Here is an 18,625-nt window from a genome sequence, read left to right as displayed (position 1 = left end):
CGTATCTGGGTATGTATCCTGGAGTTCGCTGACAAATCGGTCATAGGCTTTGTTAAAGTTTTATAGTTTGTACTACATATCGTTAATTCCGAGTTTCTCACCTATTTCTTCCATTTCTCTTAGAGTGTGCTATAACGGATTTTGAGAAGTTAGTATCGCCTAATTTGATTCCTTTGTGCACGTTGAAAACGTGTGATAGGAGGTTGAACGTATAGTTGGCTCTGCACAGGCTGTACACCTGAAATATCTACCTAATGCTTGTACAATTATTTCATTCCACAAACCAATGACTGCATAACCTTGATTCTCGCTGGAAAGTAATCCGCATTGTACAAGTCGTTACGATGAAGAATCACTTGAACTTCCCATAAGCTGCTCCTAAAGATTTTGATGAGCACCCGCATGTTAGAGAAGTTGGAAGTTGGAAAACCACTTCTATGATGTCATAAGGACCAGTATAAAACTTTTCGAAAATTCTGTTTTGAACTGTTTTATTTTGTTCCAAAAGTGGTAGCTATTCAGTAATTGTCACTGTTGGCAATCAATTAAGAAAATTTCAAAAAAGTTTTGAAAAGATTTACTATATAGAAGTAGCTTCAAACATTTTCCAAACTGGCGCTACACCACCTTCAAAAAATAATTCAATAAAACTAAAACAAACGAGTAAGGTATTTCCCAAGCAGTAATTTCGTCGGTTTCATTGGAAACCGCAAACCAGTGTGAAATATTTGAAATTTTATGCCCAGCAAAGAAAAATCTGTGATGAAATTGGAAGACTCTGAAGATAAAGTTAATACATATGTATATATACAATAAAAAAGAATTTATGCAAACGTACTGTTTATTTTCAATTGCATTTTTCAATTCTATATGGTTGTGGGGTATTGTCGTTTCATTTGTTTCAAATCTTCTGAAAAAAGATTTGAGAGTAGGGTTTTACGGAATTTTTTGGTCAATCAGGAATCTATTGTGGATTTTTGCTAAAAATTTTCTGCTCTGGATGAAACTGGACTCACCTAACAACCAATACATTTTTGTTTTTCCCATCAACAATTTGATTTGCAATTGGTTTAATCTTTTCCGCAAATCCATCACTCATTATCATATCACCATCGACAATGAAATGAATATCCGATTTGGCACCTTTTCTTGCAATATTTCTCATCAAGTTACTTGGGTACAATTGAAATGAGTCGCCTACAGCACGTCGAAACTTTTTTCCTTAAAGATATTTTGTGATTTTTTTAGTATTCTCTTTTCATCAATTCACTGTTGGAGAGGAACTCGCCACATTCGAGAGTTGACGGTGAGACTTTGATTTGTGGGCAGCTAGTTTGAAAGGGTGATAGACGGAATGCAAAGTGTACGGTAACCTGTAAAATGAGGATTTAGTTTTTACAATATTGAATGCACATATTTCCAAAAAAACTTTAACTAAAATTCTGGAAGTTTTTAGGGCCTGCTAAAAATTCCAGAAACTTCTAGAACTTTCTGAAAAATTTCCAGAAAGTTTTGAGAAAGTTCCAGAAGTATTTTTTAACATCTCAGAAGCTTCGGCAGATTTCTAGAAGGGTTTCGAAAGTTTCTCGCAAGACACTTGGTGTCAAACTGTCTCATTTTGGTGTGACCTACTAAAAATGCGGGAATTTTTTGCAGAGAAAAATGTGACGTCAGCAAGCTCTTAACAATTCAAAATCTGTTAAGAAGTCTGCGTCTATATTCCCGCATTTTTCGTAGATCACACCGAAATGATACACTTTGACAACACGTGGAAAGAGTAGAAAAAGACTAGACAACCTCCCGCCAGAATTTTTCTCAGAAAATTTGAATTTCCTGCCATCAATTCTCCAAAAAATTTGAAGTTCTCGCCAAAAATTTCTCAGAAAATTCGAATTTCCTGCCAACATTTTCTCAGAAAATTCGAATTTACCGCCAATAATTTTTTTCAGAAAGTTAGAATTCGAAACCAAAGGCCTCACGGCGATGGGTCTCGAAGCGAATACAGGTCGTGCCTAGTTTGGCCCCGTTCACACGTGTTAGTGTGTTATCAGGCTGTCCCATTTCGGTTTGATCTACAAAAAATGCGGGAATTTTTTGCACAAAAAATGTGACGTCAGTACGTTCTTAACCATGCAAAATCAGTGGAGAACTCTGCGTCTCAACTCCCACATTTTTCGTAGATCTACGTAAATCAAACCGAAATGAGACACTCTGACACCACGTGCGTTCACAAGACGGGCTTCTGTGGCTCCGCCCATTTATGACGTAGTCTGGCTATCAAAAACCGCACCTTTTTCTGAAACTCCTCATCGCAGCTATAAACCTTAGCGACGTAATCCAGAATTTGTCTAGAATGAAAATCAATAAACAATCCAAATGATATAGGCCCATCCCAGTTCTCAGGCTTATTTTCTATCATTTCCATCATTTCTGCAGTACCATGAACTGCTAGTGTTACTGGTTCAAGTCCATCTTCTCGGAAACTGAAATTGTTTTAAAAAAGTAAGAGGCCTAAGAAATCACTAACATGCCTTTCTGTAGCTTCCAAAAAATTATAACCCACACAATATTCATTATTCATCATTGTAGTGTCTATTATAACATGATCTATGCTAGTTTCATTAGAGAGGGCAAATTTGGGATTGTATGCATGCAATTGACGATCCTATGCAAAATTTTTTTTAAACAGCAGGATAAAAAATCATTTTTTATAAAATTTTAATAACTTACGGATGAAAGATATGAAATACAGAAAAAACCGGCAACAATTACAGAGACGGCAAAGTTACGTGCTCGAGAAAGAACAATTTTAATTTTCATTGGTTTTCTGAAAGTTTGGTAGCGTTATTTTTTGAAAACAATATATTAAAATTACAAATCAGAAATCATATTTGATATTTTGCTTTTTTCTGAGCCTCTCGGTCTGTTCATGTGTAAATGAACACGACAGCTAATATGCAAATCATTTAAATAAAAATACATATTACGGGAACACAAAATTCTGAGAATACGTATAGCACAACATATTTGACGCGCAAAATATCGATACCTGATCGCCAATGTTGTGTCGTGACGACGATAGAGAATAATAAGAAGGTTTATTAGTTAAACCGGAGAAGTGTGGAATAATCCAAAATACAAGAAGAGTTCACAGTGACCCTTTGCTCACGTCGATAACTAGTAAAGGTTCACGTTCCTATCCAACACTATCCCTGCGTGACCACTTCCTATCTTTGCAAGAAGCTTCATCTTTAAGCTGTCCCATGGAATTGGACACGCGATCTTCTCCATTTGGCGATCGTATTCTGTAACAGTCTGAATATGTATTTGCCAAATCTACGTTTCTGATATGCACGTTTTCTAATAGAAAACTGTCAATCTCGTTTCATTTCTAAAAGCTAGTTTTCTAAATACACAAGCCAAGTATTCGAACTTTTTCAATAAATATTTCAGAATGATTAATATATATTACAAGAAAAAGTCTTACCGCTTTCCAAATCCTGAATATTCCTCTTCCGTTTACATCTTCTCTATAGATTCCTGATTCTGATCCACAACCGCCTCATCTTCTTCTCGATACTTTTTGAAATTATTTTAATATTATAGGAAATGATTTTTTTTCTGACGACAATTTGACTTTTCATTAAAAAAAAAACTTCAACGTGTAATTTTTTAAATTTCCTTTAGAAAAATGCAGTATTTTTTCATTTAATAAGTTTTTAATATTTCAAATGATTTTCTCGTATTTCTTGACCCATCGCCTCCAAGCCGCCCACAACATGACTCGACGACCCGGCAAACTGTTTTTTATCTGGAAGTTTGCCTCTTGTATTTGTTTCCTAATTTTTGCGCCAGAAAGTAGGCATTCTCATGAACTGATGGTTTCTTAATATTACTGTAGTTTCCGCTACTCGATATTTTGCGCGTCAAATATGTTGTTCGATTTTCGTTCGAATTTCGATTTTCCACAAGAAGTAAACGCCTATCCAGACGTCTGTCAATTTGCACCAAATGTACGATATCTGGTCCCGAGACGACTTTTTTTTATGCGAAAAAAGTTTGCTTCTTTAAAGAGTACCACGTGGTGCCCCAGGCTGTCCCATTACGGTTTGACCTACAGAAAATGAGGGAATTTTTCGCCCAAAAAAAAGTGACGTCAGCACGTTCTTAACCATGTGAAATCAGTTGCGAAGTCTGCGTCTCTTCTCTCGCATTTTTTGTAGATCTACGTAGATCAAACCGAGATGGGACACTCTGACACCATGTGGAGTACGGTAATTTCAAACTTTCGACGTTGTGATATTTTTTCCATATTTTTTCTTTATAAATGTATTTCATGGCAATTAAAACACATTCATTTTGTGAGAAAAACTATGAAAAATCGATTGAAATTCCACATCAACGAGTTCGAATTACAGTGATCTTTAAAGGAGCATATCTTCTCGAAATTAACAAAAATTTGTCGTGTCGAGACCGGGTACCGTATTCATTGCGTTTAATTTTTTTCGGAGATTATTGCGAGATGCTCAATTAAAAAGCTTTTCAGATACGGTACTCCATTTTCAAGAGACAACTGCAGTTGAATCGAAGAAGGCGGACTACTCAAAGTGCAACCACCTATAATTTGAACTCGAATTTTATTTTTTAAAAACTTTTTTCCGCACACTTTTCAACTGTGCATGCCTTTTCGCGAAAGAAATTTCGAGACAGAATAAATGTAGTTTAAATGTGAAATAATGTCTTTTTATATTATTACAGGAATACAAAATCTTGAGAATGCGTATTGCACAACATATTTGACGCGAAAAATAAAACTACAGTAATCCTTTAAATGACTACTGTAGAGCTTGTGTCGATTTACGGGGTCCCGTTTTCGAAATCAATTAAAATCATTTATTTATCCATAGAATATTAAAACTATGCAAAAAGTGAGAGACTAGTACAGCGAAACGATTAAATTCATATCAGAAATCGAGCCCCGTAAATCGACACAAGCGCTACAGTAGTCATTTAAGGAAATACTGTAGTTTTCGCTACGAGATATTTTGCGCGTCAAATGTGTTGCGAAAATACGCTTTCTCGTAATTTTGTGTTCCCGTAATAACTTTCAACAGATTAATTGGAAAAAAAACTAGAAATGTAATGACGTCTTTGATTTTTCCATCGGAAAGTGTAAGTCTTAAAGCAACGAAAGTTTGAGACTACAGTAATCCTTAAAGGCGCGCACCTTTTCACAATCAATGAAAGTTTATCGTTTCGAGACCGAGCACCATATTTATTTCGGAAAGGCGTTTTAATCATTGCAAATTGTTTCCTCATCAAACTAAATATGTACATTCGGTAGGCTGCACCATCCTAGAACGGTAGCTACCGTACCTTTAATTCGATCAGCAATTCCTTGATATCACACACGAATTGTCCAGATTAGAGACACCACGACTATTTACAATGATGACATCACTAATTATCCCACGCATTACTTTTAAGTCTGAAAGCGAAATTCATCTGATTCCTATAGAAGTACAAACATTTACTTGGATCACAATAAAACGGGGTTCAATAAATAAAACATGATTTGGGAAATTTTACATCATTTAGAAAAAAGAGAACCTAAAACTTGTGAATACGTAATCAGTACATATTCAAAATATACAACCAATAAAACGTTGAAATTTGAAGGCTTAGGAACCTCCACGGGATCCACCAAAGAATCCGGCACGTCCTCCCTGGTAACCACGAGATCCTTCGCCGTAACTTCCGCGTCCTCCTCGATCACCACCACGATATCCACGAGATCCATCTCCGGAACCTCCACGTCCACGATCGCCACCGTATGCTCCTCTTCCTCCACGATCGCCACCGCGACCACCTCCATAAGAGCCTCTTCCAGACGTTCCGTTGCTGCTGGCAAACTGTCCGAATCCCGAAGCGACTGGCGCAGCGCCGAACCCACTAACTTTGTATTCGTTAACCGGAGTAGCAAGAGGCACTGGAGTCGCATCGCCTGATCCCCATGCGGTTCCAGTTCGTTCTTGTGGTTGCGGAGAAACCTTGGTGATCGTTGTATCTTCTTCTTGTTCTTCCTCCAAAGTCGAGATCTTCTGAAAATCGGTTATTATATTAAATACAAAATAAATTTAAAAAATTGTTACCGGTGGCAGAGCAACAGATTTTGTCGGAGAATCCCAACCATCGCTAGAAAATTGAACAGGTGAGGCAGTTGATGGAGTATTGTCATTCTTCTCCGCATTTAGTTTCTCCGGAATGACATCATGGGCAGCCACGGTAACACTTTCTCCGATGATCTTTGCAGAATTGAGCACATTCGCCAAGTCTGTTCCTTCACATGGAATCGTTTGACGACTGAATGGCATCTTTTCAACAGTTACTACTTGAGCTGCAGTAGAGACGGTGGTCGGTCCATTGGAAGTTGTGGTCTGTTTTGCAGTTGCAGAAGGTTCCGACGAACTGCTCTTCTCCAGAGATTCAATGATACGATTCACGTGATCTTTAGAATCCAGTCCTTGGGCGAACTCTGTAAAATTTATTCGATTAAAATAAGAAGCCTTTTTGCTTACTTTTGAAGCTATCAACAAGAAGATTCTTGGATTTTGGGCTTAGGAATTGAAGCTGATTGAGTGATTTCTTCTCACTCTCCGATCCGTAGAACTCTGTGATCCACAATGCAAATTGGAGAGCATTATTCACATTCTCGATGACAGTTTCGTTGTTCAACTCGCTTTGAGGGAGCTGAAAAAGGAAAATATTGATTATAAGTTCACGTGAAGGAATAATTTTACCAGTGGGATTGGTTGAGAAAAGCACTGCTCGAGAACAGAGATTCTGAACTTTTTCAGCAATTCAGCGATTGCTCTTCTTCTCCACGTGCTCTCCAAGTCTTCAGCGAGGCCAACAAACGCCCAATCCTCGAATGACTTCATGGCTGAAAAAGAAACTGTTCAAAGAAGTTTGCAATCTTTGTAACTAACATCCCAAAAAGACTTGAATGATATGGCTTGCGAGGAACACGGCACTTTTGAAAACACTCCGTTGCAATCCGGGAAACACTTCCGCTCGGACACTCGACGGCATCAACGATTGGATTGTCCTGGAAGCATCACGCTTTCCATCAGCAAGTGAGCGAACGACGAGGAAAATCAATTGATATCCTAGCTGAGATTTCAGGACGAGTGATTCATCATCCTCGACGGCGCTGGCTTCTTCGAAGCGAGCAACGATGTGGGATACAGCTTTTTCGATAGATTCTTCTTGTGGAGTTAACAGAAGTTGGGTGAATGGGTCCACAGAATCAATCTTCGGTCCCTCGATCCTGAAAAACACTCCTGAGACACACAACATTAAATCATGATAACCTACATCAGCTTCTTCAACAACGGCTTGCAGGCCTCAAACGCATCTGTGACGTTGTCACGGATGATTTCAATTTCTTCCTGGAGCTCCTCCGATGCAAATCCAAGCAGTTTTGCCAAGACATAGACGTCGAAATCAAGATCCAAGGCGCTCGACAGTTCCGAGAGCTCGACAAACTTCTCTTCCGCTTCTTCCGCACCGAGAACTTTGAGCAAGACTTGCAGAATCTTGGCGTCATTCGACTTCTTTAGCTTTGTTTTTCGGGCGAGCATCGAGATTTTCTTTTCATCATCGATGATTGGAGCCAAATCATGAGCTTGTCCAAGCTGACTCAGCTTCTCAGCGCCAGAATCGAACTTTGGTCGCTGAAATGAATTATTAATACAAGAACATTTCGGAATTAAACCAACGAAGTCATCCCCGAGAATAAGGCAAACGTCCATGCCAGCAGCAAGCACGTAGGCACTGGAGTCATTTGGCAGGATCATCTCCGCAATTTCTTCATTGCTTGGGCGTTTGTCGGTGGCTCCCAAGACGAAAGCTGCAAGCTTGTTCGCCTGTAAGAAGAATATTTAACAAAAATCCCAATAGTTACAGTCAAACCTGTGCTATGTTGTTGACCAACAGCTCGTCATTGCTCGCGAGGTAATGGGCGAGATGGGGGAAAAAGTAGGACTTAATCCCATCGACCTCCACAATTTGTCGTTTGTTTGCTTCCATGTGAACTTTTTAATCACGAATAACACTGAAATTTTACGTGTAAAATGTTTAAATTCACCAAATGATGATTGAAAATAAGAAACTTCGAGCAAAAACACACAAAAAACTTTTTAAAAAAATTGACTTCTAAATCATCGAAAAGTTCGTGGAGGCTTTTCCAGTCGGGACCCATCGCGTGGGAAAAGGCGTGCGCCTTTAAAAATTAAATCAGTTTTTCAAAAAAAAATCTAGAAAGTTCTCTGAAAGTACTTTTCATTACCGAATTCGAAATATTGCGAGTAAATTTAAACAGAATTTGTTGCTTTATTTGAAAAAAGATCTGAATATTGCAAAAATTGCAAGTTAAGCCGATAAGTTGTGTATTTTAAGAAATCGAGCTTGATCAGTCGAATGAACTTGATATACAATTTTTCCAGAAGGAAAACAACAAAAATTTCCAAACGGTGAAGAAGACTGTCTGCTAGATGTTCCGGGACTTTATCTATCTTTTCCCGCTGTGAACACTGTTCCGAAAATCTGAAAGGTTTTGAAAAGACGAGAAAACGCTGAAACTTTATGCAGTAATTGGTTCATTGATAGGAATTGGTTTGTCAAAGGAACAATAAATAATGATTAGATGCAAAAAAACCAGTATCTGGGACACCTACAAGAGGGAGAGATATAATACAATGGTGAGATCGAAATTAATTTGATTATTCACACAATGTGATTAGGCCTCTGGGGCGGCGGCGGGAGCTTTCTTGGCTGGCTTGGCAGCGGCCTTCTTTGGAGCGGCTTTCATGGATGAAGACTTGGCGATCTTCTTGACTGGAGACTTGGTGACCTTGTTGACTGGAGACTTGGCGATCTTCTTCGGCGACTTGACCTTCTTCACCTTGACTTCAGTCTTCTTGGCCTTGTCTCCAGCGGCGGCCTTCTTGGCGACGGTCGTCGTAGCCTTCTTCTCTCCAGTGGCGGCCTTCTTGGCGACGGTCGTCGTAGCCTTCTTCTCTCCAGTGGCGGCCTTCTTGGCGACGGTCGTCGTAGCCTTCTTCTCTCCAGTGGCGTCCTTCTTTGCTGCAGCTGGCGACTTGGCCACGGAGGCTGTCTTCTCGGCAAGACGGAACCGTCCGTTGGCTCCATTTCCGCTAGCCTGGACGAAGGCGTTACTTTCAAGCCCCTTGTTAAGAGCTTTGCGGAGGTGAGCGTTGATCTGAAAGAAAGGTAAATTTAGGGAACGTCATCTCTACATAGTTTTTTTTCTGCTTTTCTGTTCGGCAATTTATTATTTTAAGAATTTTTAGGTTAAAAATGAAGTTATTGTAATCAAAAACCTGGTCAAAATTTTTCAGAAAAATTGATTTGAATTTAGCTTTTCTGCTTTAAATAAAACACATACCTTGTTAGCCTGATCTCCAAGCGTGTATTTTGTAGTGATATACTTGAGAATTGCGGCTCTGGAAGGTCCTTTGCGGTCCTTGATGCTGCTGATGGCTTCGGTGACCATATTGATGAATGGTGGATGGGCGGCATCGGCCTTGACCATTGGCACCTTGGTAGTCTTGGCCTTCGTAGCTTTTGAAGCCTTCGTAGCTTTTGAAGCCTTCGTAGCTTTTGAAGCTTTCGTTGGGGCTGCTGGAGTTTCGGTGGTGTCGGCGGCAACGGCGACGTCAGACATTGTTGAACGGATGAGTAGTGGTCACTTGGAGAGTGAGTGTGAGAAATGAGCGCGCGCCATCCTTATATACTCGCGCTCTACCACCCTGTCGGGACACATCTTGTTTGGCGCCGAATGCGAAATGGCGCGAAACTTGAGGGCACTTGACTAAATCACGCATAACTTTCTCGGTTCTTTATGAAATTGAATTTTCTTTTCAGAATCTTAAAGATGAATAGTTTAGCAACAAATTAAGCCAACAATCGATAGAAATTACTCTCGAATTGATATAAATACAGGCATTTAAAGTTCTGAGAGATTTTTCAGTTGGACATTTACCATTCAAATCGTCATTTAAATAGCAATGATATCTGAAGTTTTTGAAATCCTGAACTTATTTGCTAATAGATAAATATTTTCACTTTCTGAATATATGAGTTTCATGCAGATTTTAATAAAATTTCGAATTTTAATATGGTGATAAAATTGAAATTACACGGGATCTACAATTTTGCCTTGACTTTTAATGTCATAGAATTTCAAAAGTGTGATTACCGCGATAAAAATTCTTTATTCAACTTTGAATAATTTTCTTTCCGTTTTTAGGAATACTCTTACTTAAGCGAAATCAAATTATAAGAACACATTTTCAGTTTCATCATAGATCCATTCAGTCAAGTCGTCCATTTGAGATCTGCACATTCCACCAGTACTTCGACACGTATTTGGTTTTTTCCTGAAAAGAAACCAATGCATTTGTTACGGGAACACAAAATTCTAAGACTGCGTATTGCGCAACATATTTGACGTGCAAAATATCTCGTAGCGAAAACTACAGCAATTTTTTAAACGACTACTGTAGCGCTTGAGTCGATTTACGGGCTCGATTATTATTTACTCATTTAATGATATTCGATTGATGAATAAATTATTTTAATTCAACTCGAAAACCAAGCCCGTAAATCGACACAAGCGCTACAGTAGTCATTTGAAGGATTACTGTGGTTTTCTTTTTCGCTACAAGGTATTTTGCGCGTCAAATATGTTGCGCAATACGCATTCTCAGGTACTTCGATAAAACTTACCTTATTTTCTCTACACAACTGTTGATACCATCAATTAAATCTGATGAAAACTTTGGGAGCGATCCATTAAATATTGCAGTTGCCTGGAAATCTTTTTTTTTTACTATAAAAACCTAAGACTGAACTTACAGTCTCCTGCATATTTCTAACATGATGTGAGCTATTGTCAGGGAAAAATGTGAACGGCTTCTTCACTTTCTTTTTCCCTTTTGCGCCAAATCGAAGATGCAACAATGCACCATTAGACTGAAAACAAAGATACATTCAAAATCTAATTGAACTTTGCTAGACTTACACCTTTTGTAGTCTTTGTAGGATCCAAGAAACTTTTAACCCAATGAACTTGAGCAATATCGATGACAGACGCGTTGAAGACGTACTGAAATATTTTGATTCCTAAAAGTGGAGTAGCGCCAATGGAAAATATGCCTATGGCCCCATAAATCATTATAAAACAATTTATAAATTTTCTACGATTTTTTGAAAAACCTCAGTTTTTGCCACTTTTTGGAGTTCCCAAAGAAAACGTTTGTTGGACCTCCAAAAATGTGTTAGTAAAATATTTTTAATTGAAGTTAGGCTCTGTGCTTAAAAAAAAAGATTTGAATTTTTAAAATCGATCGATATGTTGGCTACCCTAAAAAAAAATTGAGCAAGGTTTTAATATATCTTGATAGTTTTAAGCGCGAGTTTCTAATTCAACGCTTTTAAACGTATTTTCTGAAATTCATAACATCTGAAAACAAGTTTAAAATTTAGGGAACTCACTTTGGACGGACCTCCACCATCTAGGAAAACTGGCTCCGAGACTCCCGAAAAGCCATTATCATAGATGCTTGGCTCCATCGCAACATAGTTGTTACCAAATGACAATGCTCCAACTTTTGTCCCAGTCATTTCCTTTAGCGCATAATCCAACATTGTACCATTCCGAGGTACCATAACTTCATCGAAATCGGCAACTGTTCCTATGGTAGTTTTAATGTCAAGGATACATAGATTCATAGCCAAAAAGTATGAGAATATGAATACACTATCATCAATTTTTGGATATTTGTCAGCAATTTGCACTGGGAGATTTCCAAAACTGGGCCAAGATCGGATCTCGAGAATTCCCTGAAAGCTTTCAAATTGCCCTTATTTTTCGAAAAATTAAACCTACCAAGTTCCTATAATAATCCAAAACTTTCCACGTATCTTTTGTAGCTGAATGAAAGAAAACTATAAATCTAGATGCTCCGTGAGCTTTCCATGCTTCAATATACAGCACAATATTCTGCCACTGGGAGTAATAATAAACAGGTTGCAGGCACATAGTTAATCCCTTTTCATATCTTTTATCAATTTCCTTCACAGTCAGGTTTACTTTTCGATTGCCCAAATTTATTGTAACCTGAAAAATTGGTTTTGGTTTTATTCAACTTTTTTTCAAATTCCATGAAAGCAATTACCTTGTTCAAGCCACCAGTCACTGTAATATTCGCAAAAAATGTGTGAGCCACGTAGAAACATGGTTTAGCAGGACCATAAGTTGATGGGCAGCTACCTTCTAGAGATTCTCCGTAGACTTTCAGATTTGTTGGAATTTCAATCCCTTCGTAGAATAAATCGACCGATAGAAAGTCTTTTTTAGTGATACAACGACTGAGAGCGAAAATTCGAAGCCGTGGGGTTTCATATCTGAAATCATTGGCTTAGCTTCAAGGAGTAAAACAGGGCTGTCACGTGGTGTCAAGCTGTCCCATCACGGTTTGATCTACATAAAATGCGGGGTTTTTTGCCCAAAAAAGTGACGTCAGCACGTTCTTAATCATGCAAATTCAGTTGAGAGCTCTGTGTCTCTTCTCCCGCATTTTTTGTAGATCTACGTAGATCAAACCGTGATGGGACAGCCTGACACCACGCGGGCTCTTTTTTCGGCAAACGCACAAAACGATTTATTTCAATATGATAATCCAGCTTTTTTCATCTAACATTAATATGAAAATGTAGAAAAAGGTTCGTTCCATCTTGAAATGACAGTTCTTTTTGTTGAAAAGCTTGAAAAATACCTCATTTCTACGTTAATTTTGGATGAAAAAAGTTGGATTATCATGTTGAAAGTTTTGTACATTTGCCGAAAAATGCCAAAAAAACACAGCGCTGGTGTAAATCTTTTCAGACTGTCTTCATTTTCCAAAATTAAAATTTTTGCCAACTTCACGTGGTGTCAGAGTGTCTCATTTCGGCTTGATCTACGTAGATCTACAAAAAATGCGGGAGAAGAGACGGAGTTCTCAACTAATTTCGTTTGGTTAAGAGCGTGCTGACGTCACATATTTTTGGGCAAAAAATTCCCGCATTTTTGTAGATCAAACCGTGATGGGACAGCCTGGCACCACGTGCAATTTTAGACTCAATAATTGAATTTTTTTGGCACTTGACAAACCTGTAATCCACATATGCATTATGATAAAACTTGATGGGAAATGAAGAATTGATTTGATCAGTGTTTATTGTCAAACTGGAAAAAAAGAAAAGTTCAAATATATTTTTCACTATAACCTAAAAACCCAACCTCTCTTTATCAGAATAAGCCAATTGTTGAACTTGCTGCACGTTACGACCCGAGCTGGCAAAATAAAATAATGCGAAAATTGAAGAAAATGTTATTAAAAACACGTAAAATTTCCTATTATCCATTTATAGATGAGATCTGAAATTGTATCTGTAAAATGCACATTTTGGGAGAATTGGGGGTGGAAATGATACAATTTCAAGACTGCTTCATGCAAATGATAAAGTAAACACTAATTCCTTGTGCACACAAAAGTTTGCCAGGACGGAATATTAAAAAAAAAAGCGACGATTCTACTAACTATGAGAAAAACGAGAAGTGCATTAGAAAAATCGAACACAATGACTTACGGAAATTTTTTGGCCTAAATTTCACTTCATTTAAGTCTGCCTTTTTCGAAAAATACCCGTATGTGCCACGGGTATAGGGGTGGCTATAGGTCGACCTAGGTCGACCTGCGACCTAGAGGGTTAGGTCGCATCGCGACCTAGGTCGCTTTGCGACCTGCGACCTAGCGACCTAGGTCGCATTGCGACCTGAATTACCGACATTTTGTTCTCTTTCGGTTTTGATTCACTTGAGTTGTTAAAATCCGTATAACTCGAAAACTAAAGATTGCAGAATATGTATATTCCACTAACATTTTCTCTATTAAGATTTTATAAGTTTATGCGTAGTTTTTTTTTCAAAAGTACGGAACAAAGAATTCATTTCTACAAATAAAACCATGCACTTCAGCAAATTGTTTCAAAAAGTTCACGTTTTTGTGGTTTTTGTTGTTTCTAAAATTTCATTTTCCACTTTTCGAATTAAAAACGTAGAAAAAAGCAGCAAATCCGGCAGATGTCGGCTGTTCTAACTTTTTTCGACAAGGTGTCTTATGGATAAGAAATCGAAAACAATGTAAAATAAATGATTTGTAGCAATTTGTTAGTATAAAAAATGTCAGTACTTCAGGTCGCAAAGCGACCTAGGTCGCTAGGTCGCAGGTCGCTAGGTCGCAGGTCGCTAGGTCGCAGGTCGCAATGCGACCTAAATGAAAACAGCGACCTAGCGACCTAGGTCGCACTCTTGACGGGTCCGTGACGGGTAGTCGTTTTTGAATAATTTTTGACATCGGGATGTCCAAAAAAGCGGCGACTTTTTTTCCAAAACCTTGCGTGATTGTTGCCACGGCTTGTAGCTCGGCGCTGGATGGATCAAAATTTGAGCTCTTTTTTTTTAATCGCTTAAAATATCTCTCAACTGCAACTTATATTTTACCGTTTTTCAATAGGAGCTCAATGAGCCGAGATTTTTGAGGTATAGTCCGAAAATCGCTAATTTTCGTCATTTTCGGGTGGTTTTAATTGAATTAAAATTCGAATATTTTAGATTCTTTTATGATTTTTTAGGAGTGTATGCAACTCGACGAGATCTTTTCAATGAGTATTTTGAAAAAATTCTACGATTAAGTTAAGCTATAGGAGTGGGCTCTTTAGTGTGAAATCGAAAATTGCACATTCCCCCTTTTTTCATGGCTAAGTGGTTAGTAGCGTTGCCTATCGCGCAGAACGCTTCCCTTGGTTCGACCCCCACCGAGTGTTTTTTTTTAATTTTTTGTTTTTGAAGAGGTATTCGGTTGGGAGTTAAGGTACTGTACTGGTGCTATAGGGTAGTGTAGGGGTACTGTAGGAGTACTGTAGGCATATGGTAGGGTTACTGTAGTTAAGAAAAATCGGCCGGCAGGCCGGCAGGCCTGTGACGAGGTTGTTACTTACTCAAGCCTAAAAATCAGGGATGAGGGCCGCAGGCCCTCTTACTCTTGAAAACTGTGGCCGGCTTTAATCCCAATCAAAGCAGAGCAGGCCGTCAGGCCTGCGATGCGGTTGTTACTTACTCAAGCCTAAAAATCAGGGATGAGGGCTGCAGGCCCTCTTTCTCTTGAAAATTGTGGGCCGGCCTCTTACTCTTGAAAACTGTGGCCGGCTTTAATCCCAATCCAAGCAGAGCACGCCGTTAGGCCTGCGATGCGGTTGTTACTTACTCAAGCCTAAAAATCAGAGACGAGGGCCGCAGGCCCTCTGACTCTTAGAAAAAGTTCTCAAAAAATTATCAAAAACTTCAAGTGGCCGTAACTCAGCCAGTTTTGTTCGTAGCGATCCCATTTTTTTCGGGCACACCCCATTTCCGAATGGCTGGCGGGCCCTCAGGCCCGCTAGTCAATTTCCATAAAATTTCCATAATTCATTGTGTTCGATTTTTTCTAACCAATAAAATGTATACATTCACTGGTTCAGTTTGCTGTCCAAAAAAAAAGTTACAGTGCGGTAAAGTGGTCGCCATAATTATGGGCCGAGTAGGGCAATTCTAATTAGGTTATCTTATAAAATTGGCAGATTTTCTTAATTTTTGAGTAACCATCAACCCATGAGAATGCCTATGGAAGCTAAAAAAAACTTTTTTTTTCAAATCTGAAATGCAAGTTAATACTTGTTTTTTCTCACATTAAAAAATGGGGACAAAAACGTAAAAATATTAAAAATTTTTGAATATTTAGCAGTCTCGAATTTTTCGAAACCAAAAAAAAATTATGACATAAACGTACCTTTTTAAAACTTACTAGAAATACTCAACCATCAGTGTTGAGAGAAAAATCCTATCTAAAATTTAAAAATCCCCGGAGTTCGGTGAATTTCCCAGCTTGCAATATTTTCCATCCGGCTTTTGCAAAAGGTAACTGTACTTCGACAAATGTTGGCAGCTCTGAAAAATTTCAGATTTTCTTTTGTTTTTTTTTTTGGAATTCTGAACTCACTTAATTTCTTCTATACACTCATTTAATTTCCATATGATTTCCGATTTAAAAATTGATTGTCCAACTCCAAAAATAATTTTGGTAGTGTTTTTCATATTCTCAATGTGGCCGTCAAAATTGTGGCCGTCGAAAATTGAAAAATCTTTCATTTTCTTCGACAATAATTTTCCTCCATTATATCGATAGTGAATCAGGGTACCGTGAGCAACTTTCAGGGTTCGATCCGTAGTTTTGATGAATTTTCGGACAGAATGGGTAAGGATTATTTCAATGGAAGAGGTTTTGAAAATAAGCTGAAAAATGGTGAATTAAAAAAAATCTTTTCATACTTTTATTATTTTTGTAAATAGTTTTTAAAAAAAGGTTTGCCGATTTTCTTGGAAAATTAAAATTTCCGGCAATTTGCCGATTTGCCGGAAATTTCAATTCCAGCAATTTGCCGATTTGCCGGAAATTTCAATTCCGGCAATTTGCTCTTTCCCGAACATCAATTTGCCGGAAGTTTTAGAGGGATTTTTTATAAGACGAAAAAACTGAAAACTGTGCTTTTTTGAAATGTTTTCCTGTTTTAAAAAAAATATATTTTCATAGAATTTGCTTGTTTTTCAAAATAGATGTAGGAACATTTATAGGATGCGCACAATTTTGCCGATGAAAACTGAAATTCTGAAATTTTCAAAAAAATGTGCAAAACCACAATTTGCCAAAAATTTTTGGCCAGAACCGTTTTTCCGGCAAATTGACAGTTTTCCGGTTTGCTGATTTGCCGGAAATTTTAATTCCGGTAATTTGCCGATCGATTTGCCAATTTGCCGGAAATTTTGATTCCGTTATTTTGCCGATCTGCCTATTTGCTGGAAAGTTCAATTCCGGGAGTTTACCGATTTGCCGGAAAATCGTTTGCAGCCTAGGCTAGCTACTACTGCTTTAAATCATACATTTTAATTCATAAATCATCATCCCATCATAGGAGCCGCCCATATCTTGGCTGATTAATTTTTTTAAATAAATTTTTAAACAGAATCTTTATGAAGTGAATGGATGCCTTCAGTTCTGGCAAAATTAATTGTAAAAAAACTGATCTTTGCTTCAAAACAACTTAAAATATCCAAAAACCTACTTTTGGAGGACCCTTCTTATCCACTAGCGCTGGATTTTTCAACGAACTGGTGTCAAATCCAGTTTTATCATTTGATAAATCTAGTTGAACTCTCGTATTTTCAAATTCCAATGCTCCCACATTTTCCTGACCCAACTTTTGAATTGATAATGCCAAAACACTCGAGTAACCATTTTTCGGAACAATTAGTTCATCGAAATCAACGATTGATCCAAGTGTGGTCTTCATTTCCAAAACACATAGATTTGCAGCCAAATTGTGACCGACACGATATACTTGGGAATTTATGTTTGGGAATTGAGTGGGTAAAGTTCCGAATGTTGGCCAAGGCATAATAGTTAGGATTCCCTTTAAAAATACTGCCTTTAAATTTTTTTAAAAATTAAAATCAACCAATTTCTGGTAGTGATCTAGGACCATTTTGACTTCTTTTGTAGATGAATGAAAGTACACAATAAAATGTGAAGCTCCTTGATTTCTCCAACTCTTAAATTGAAAATATGAATTATGAACACCTACTGATAGTGAGTGACAAACCTCAATGAAAAGTATTATATTCTGAAATTGGTTGTACCAATAGACAGGTTGGACACAAATTGTTAGACCATCCTTTAATTTAGGCATTACTTGTTTTATATTCAGATCTATGACTTTCCCATTTATCAAAATATTTACCTAGAATAAAAAAAACCATTTTTTTTCAAAATTAGACTAGCTGGGCTTACTTTTCGAATTTTCAGCAGCTCTTCCAACGGAACATTGTAAAGTGAGACCTCAAAAACATGAGAACTATAATAACAATTTGGAGCCCAAGACCATGGGCAATCGGCTTCGATAGGCTCGCCGAGCATTTTTATATTTTCTTGTTTGTAATCTTCGAATCTGATTATTAAAAAGCTTCCATTGATAAGGCAGTGATTTAGGGAAAATACTCGAAGTTTTGGAGGAGACATTCTGAGAAAAAATTGAATTCAAGTTTATAGTATGTCCATGAAGATCATAATGTTTTAAGATTTTCAAAAAAAAAAGTTCTTTAAATTTAAAAAAAAAACCGATCACTATAAATTTTTTAATCAGTTTCAAAATTTCACCTGAGATCCACGTATGCATCTTTGTAAAACACTATTGGAAAAGTATTCACATTTTTGTTTTCAACTTGATAAAAATTGCAAATTAATCTTGTAAATAAAAACAAAGACGTAATCAATATAAGAAATTTAAATAGTTTTCGCAAAATGGAAATCATTTGAAATTTGAGGAGCTCAGAGAAGAGTGTTGAAAAAAGGAGCTAAAACCCAGAACAAAGGAAATAATAATAAGGGTTTTGAATATTGTATGA

The 18,625-nt window shown here is 37.6% G+C and overlaps 5 protein-coding genes and 1 long non-coding RNA gene across 8 annotated transcripts; 1 reads left to right on the top strand and 5 right to left on the bottom strand.

Annotated features, from left to right (window-relative positions):
- Nucleotides 1-40: 40 nt before the first annotated feature.
- Nucleotides 41-3,127, bottom strand: bgnt-1.4 (the record flags this gene model as incomplete). 2 transcript variants are annotated; one of them, NM_001269121.3, is made up of 11 exons in its annotated part: nt 41-47; nt 102-238; nt 285-378; nt 662-778; nt 839-910; nt 1,017-1,221; nt 1,271-1,373; nt 2,447-2,483; nt 2,534-2,665; nt 2,731-2,827; nt 3,050-3,127. In NM_001269121.3, the coding sequence occupies 6 exons, from the start codon at nt 1,163-1,165 to the stop codon at nt 41-43; spliced, it is 576 nt and encodes a 191-aa protein (NP_001256050.1). The 2 variants fall into 2 exon arrangements, with proteins under 2 accessions (NP_001256050.1, NP_001256048.1); NM_001269119.1 differs by lacking the exons at nt 41-47; nt 3,050-3,127 and having other exon boundaries at nt 98-238; nt 2,291-2,483; nt 2,532-2,665; nt 2,731-2,820.
- Nucleotides 3,128-3,766: 639 nt separating this feature from the next.
- linc-65 lies at nt 3,767-4,731 on the top strand. The gene is made up of 2 exons (NR_102018.1): nt 3,767-3,817; nt 4,547-4,731. It is a non-coding gene; the product is annotated as a long non-coding RNA linc-65 (long non-coding RNA).
- A 782-nt stretch (nt 4,732-5,513) lies between these two features.
- On the bottom strand, nt 5,514-8,122 carry pgl-3 (Guanyl-specific ribonuclease pgl-3). Of its 2 annotated transcripts, none has more exons than NM_071878.5 (8): nt 7,975-8,122; nt 7,778-7,928; nt 7,378-7,736; nt 6,990-7,330; nt 6,801-6,943; nt 6,579-6,750; nt 6,153-6,535; nt 5,514-6,101 (listed from the first exon to the last, which is right to left on the bottom strand). In NM_071878.5, the coding sequence occupies exons 2-8, from the start codon at nt 7,844-7,846 to the stop codon at nt 5,682-5,684; spliced, it is 1,887 nt and encodes a 628-aa protein (NP_504279.1). In that variant the 5' UTR covers nt 7,847-7,928; nt 7,975-8,122; the 3' UTR covers nt 5,514-5,681. The 2 variants fall into 2 exon arrangements, with proteins under 2 accessions (NP_504279.1, NP_504278.1); NM_071877.7 differs by having other exon boundaries at nt 5,517-6,101; nt 7,782-7,928; nt 7,975-8,116.
- Nucleotides 8,123-8,647: 525 nt separating this feature from the next.
- hil-4 (Histone H1.4) lies at nt 8,648-9,788 on the bottom strand. The gene is made up of 2 exons (NM_001392503.1): nt 9,470-9,788; nt 8,648-9,283 (listed from the first exon to the last, which is right to left on the bottom strand). Exons 1-2 carry the CDS (start codon nt 9,746-9,748, stop codon nt 8,801-8,803), a joined length of 762 nt encoding a protein of 253 aa, NP_001379704.1. The 5' UTR covers nt 9,749-9,788; the 3' UTR covers nt 8,648-8,800.
- A 496-nt stretch (nt 9,789-10,284) lies between these two features.
- Nucleotides 10,285-13,507, bottom strand: gtnt-10 (Glycosyltransferase family 92 protein). Its single transcript, NM_071875.7, has 9 exons — nt 13,370-13,507; nt 13,241-13,315; nt 12,264-12,492; nt 11,975-12,205; nt 11,581-11,928; nt 11,108-11,191; nt 10,942-11,058; nt 10,813-10,895; nt 10,285-10,463 (listed from the first exon to the last, which is right to left on the bottom strand). Exons 1-9 carry the CDS (start codon nt 13,492-13,494, stop codon nt 10,361-10,363), a joined length of 1,395 nt encoding a protein of 464 aa, NP_504276.1. The 5' UTR covers nt 13,495-13,507; the 3' UTR covers nt 10,285-10,360.
- A 2,504-nt stretch (nt 13,508-16,011) lies between these two features.
- gtnt-11 (Glycosyltransferase family 92 protein) lies at nt 16,012-18,532 on the bottom strand (the record flags this gene model as incomplete). The annotated part of the gene is made up of 7 exons (NM_071874.1): nt 16,012-16,114; nt 16,167-16,459; nt 17,287-17,634; nt 17,680-17,772; nt 17,824-17,961; nt 18,012-18,240; nt 18,378-18,532. The coding sequence occupies 7 exons, from the start codon at nt 18,530-18,532 to the stop codon at nt 16,012-16,014; spliced, it is 1,359 nt and encodes a 452-aa protein (NP_504275.1).
- Between the last annotated feature and the right edge of the window lie 93 nt (nt 18,533-18,625).

This window comes from Caenorhabditis elegans, chromosome V, assembly GCF_000002985.6.
Source record: "Caenorhabditis elegans chromosome V".
In the NCBI taxonomy this organism is placed as follows: Eukaryota; Metazoa; Nematoda; class Chromadorea; order Rhabditida; family Rhabditidae; genus Caenorhabditis; species Caenorhabditis elegans.
This window is presented reverse-complemented; position numbering and strand designations above follow the sequence as displayed.

Coding starts and splice junctions, on each gene's coding strand:
- pgl-3 (NM_071877.7), bottom strand. CDS start 8,091: ATGGAAGCAAACAAACGACAAATTGTGGAGGTCGATGGGATTAAGTCC. Junction 6,751..6,800: donor TTTCTCAACCAATCCCACTG/GTAAAATTATTC, acceptor TTCCTTTTTCAG/CTCCCTCAAAGCGAGTTGAA. Junction 6,536..6,578: donor TCTTGTTGATAGCTTCAAAA/GTAAGCAAAAAG, acceptor TAAATTTTACAG/AGTTCGCCCAAGGACTGGAT.
- hil-4 (NM_001392503.1), bottom strand. CDS start 9,748: ATGTCTGACGTCGCCGTTGCCGCCGACACCACCGAAACTCCAGCAGCC. Junction 9,284..9,469: donor TTGGAGATCAGGCTAACAAG/GTATGTGTTTTA, acceptor CCTTTCTTTCAG/ATCAACGCTCACCTCCGCAA.
- gtnt-10 (NM_071875.7), bottom strand. CDS start 13,494: ATGGATAATAGGAAATTTTACGTGTTTTTAATAACATTTTCTTCAATT. Junction 12,493..13,240: donor AATGCATATGTGGATTACAG/GTTTGTCAAGTG, acceptor CAATGATTTCAG/ATATGAAACCCCACGGCTTC. Junction 10,464..10,812: donor AGTTGTGTAGAGAAAATAAG/GTAAGTTTTATC, acceptor GTTTCTTTTCAG/GAAAAAACCAAATACGTGTC.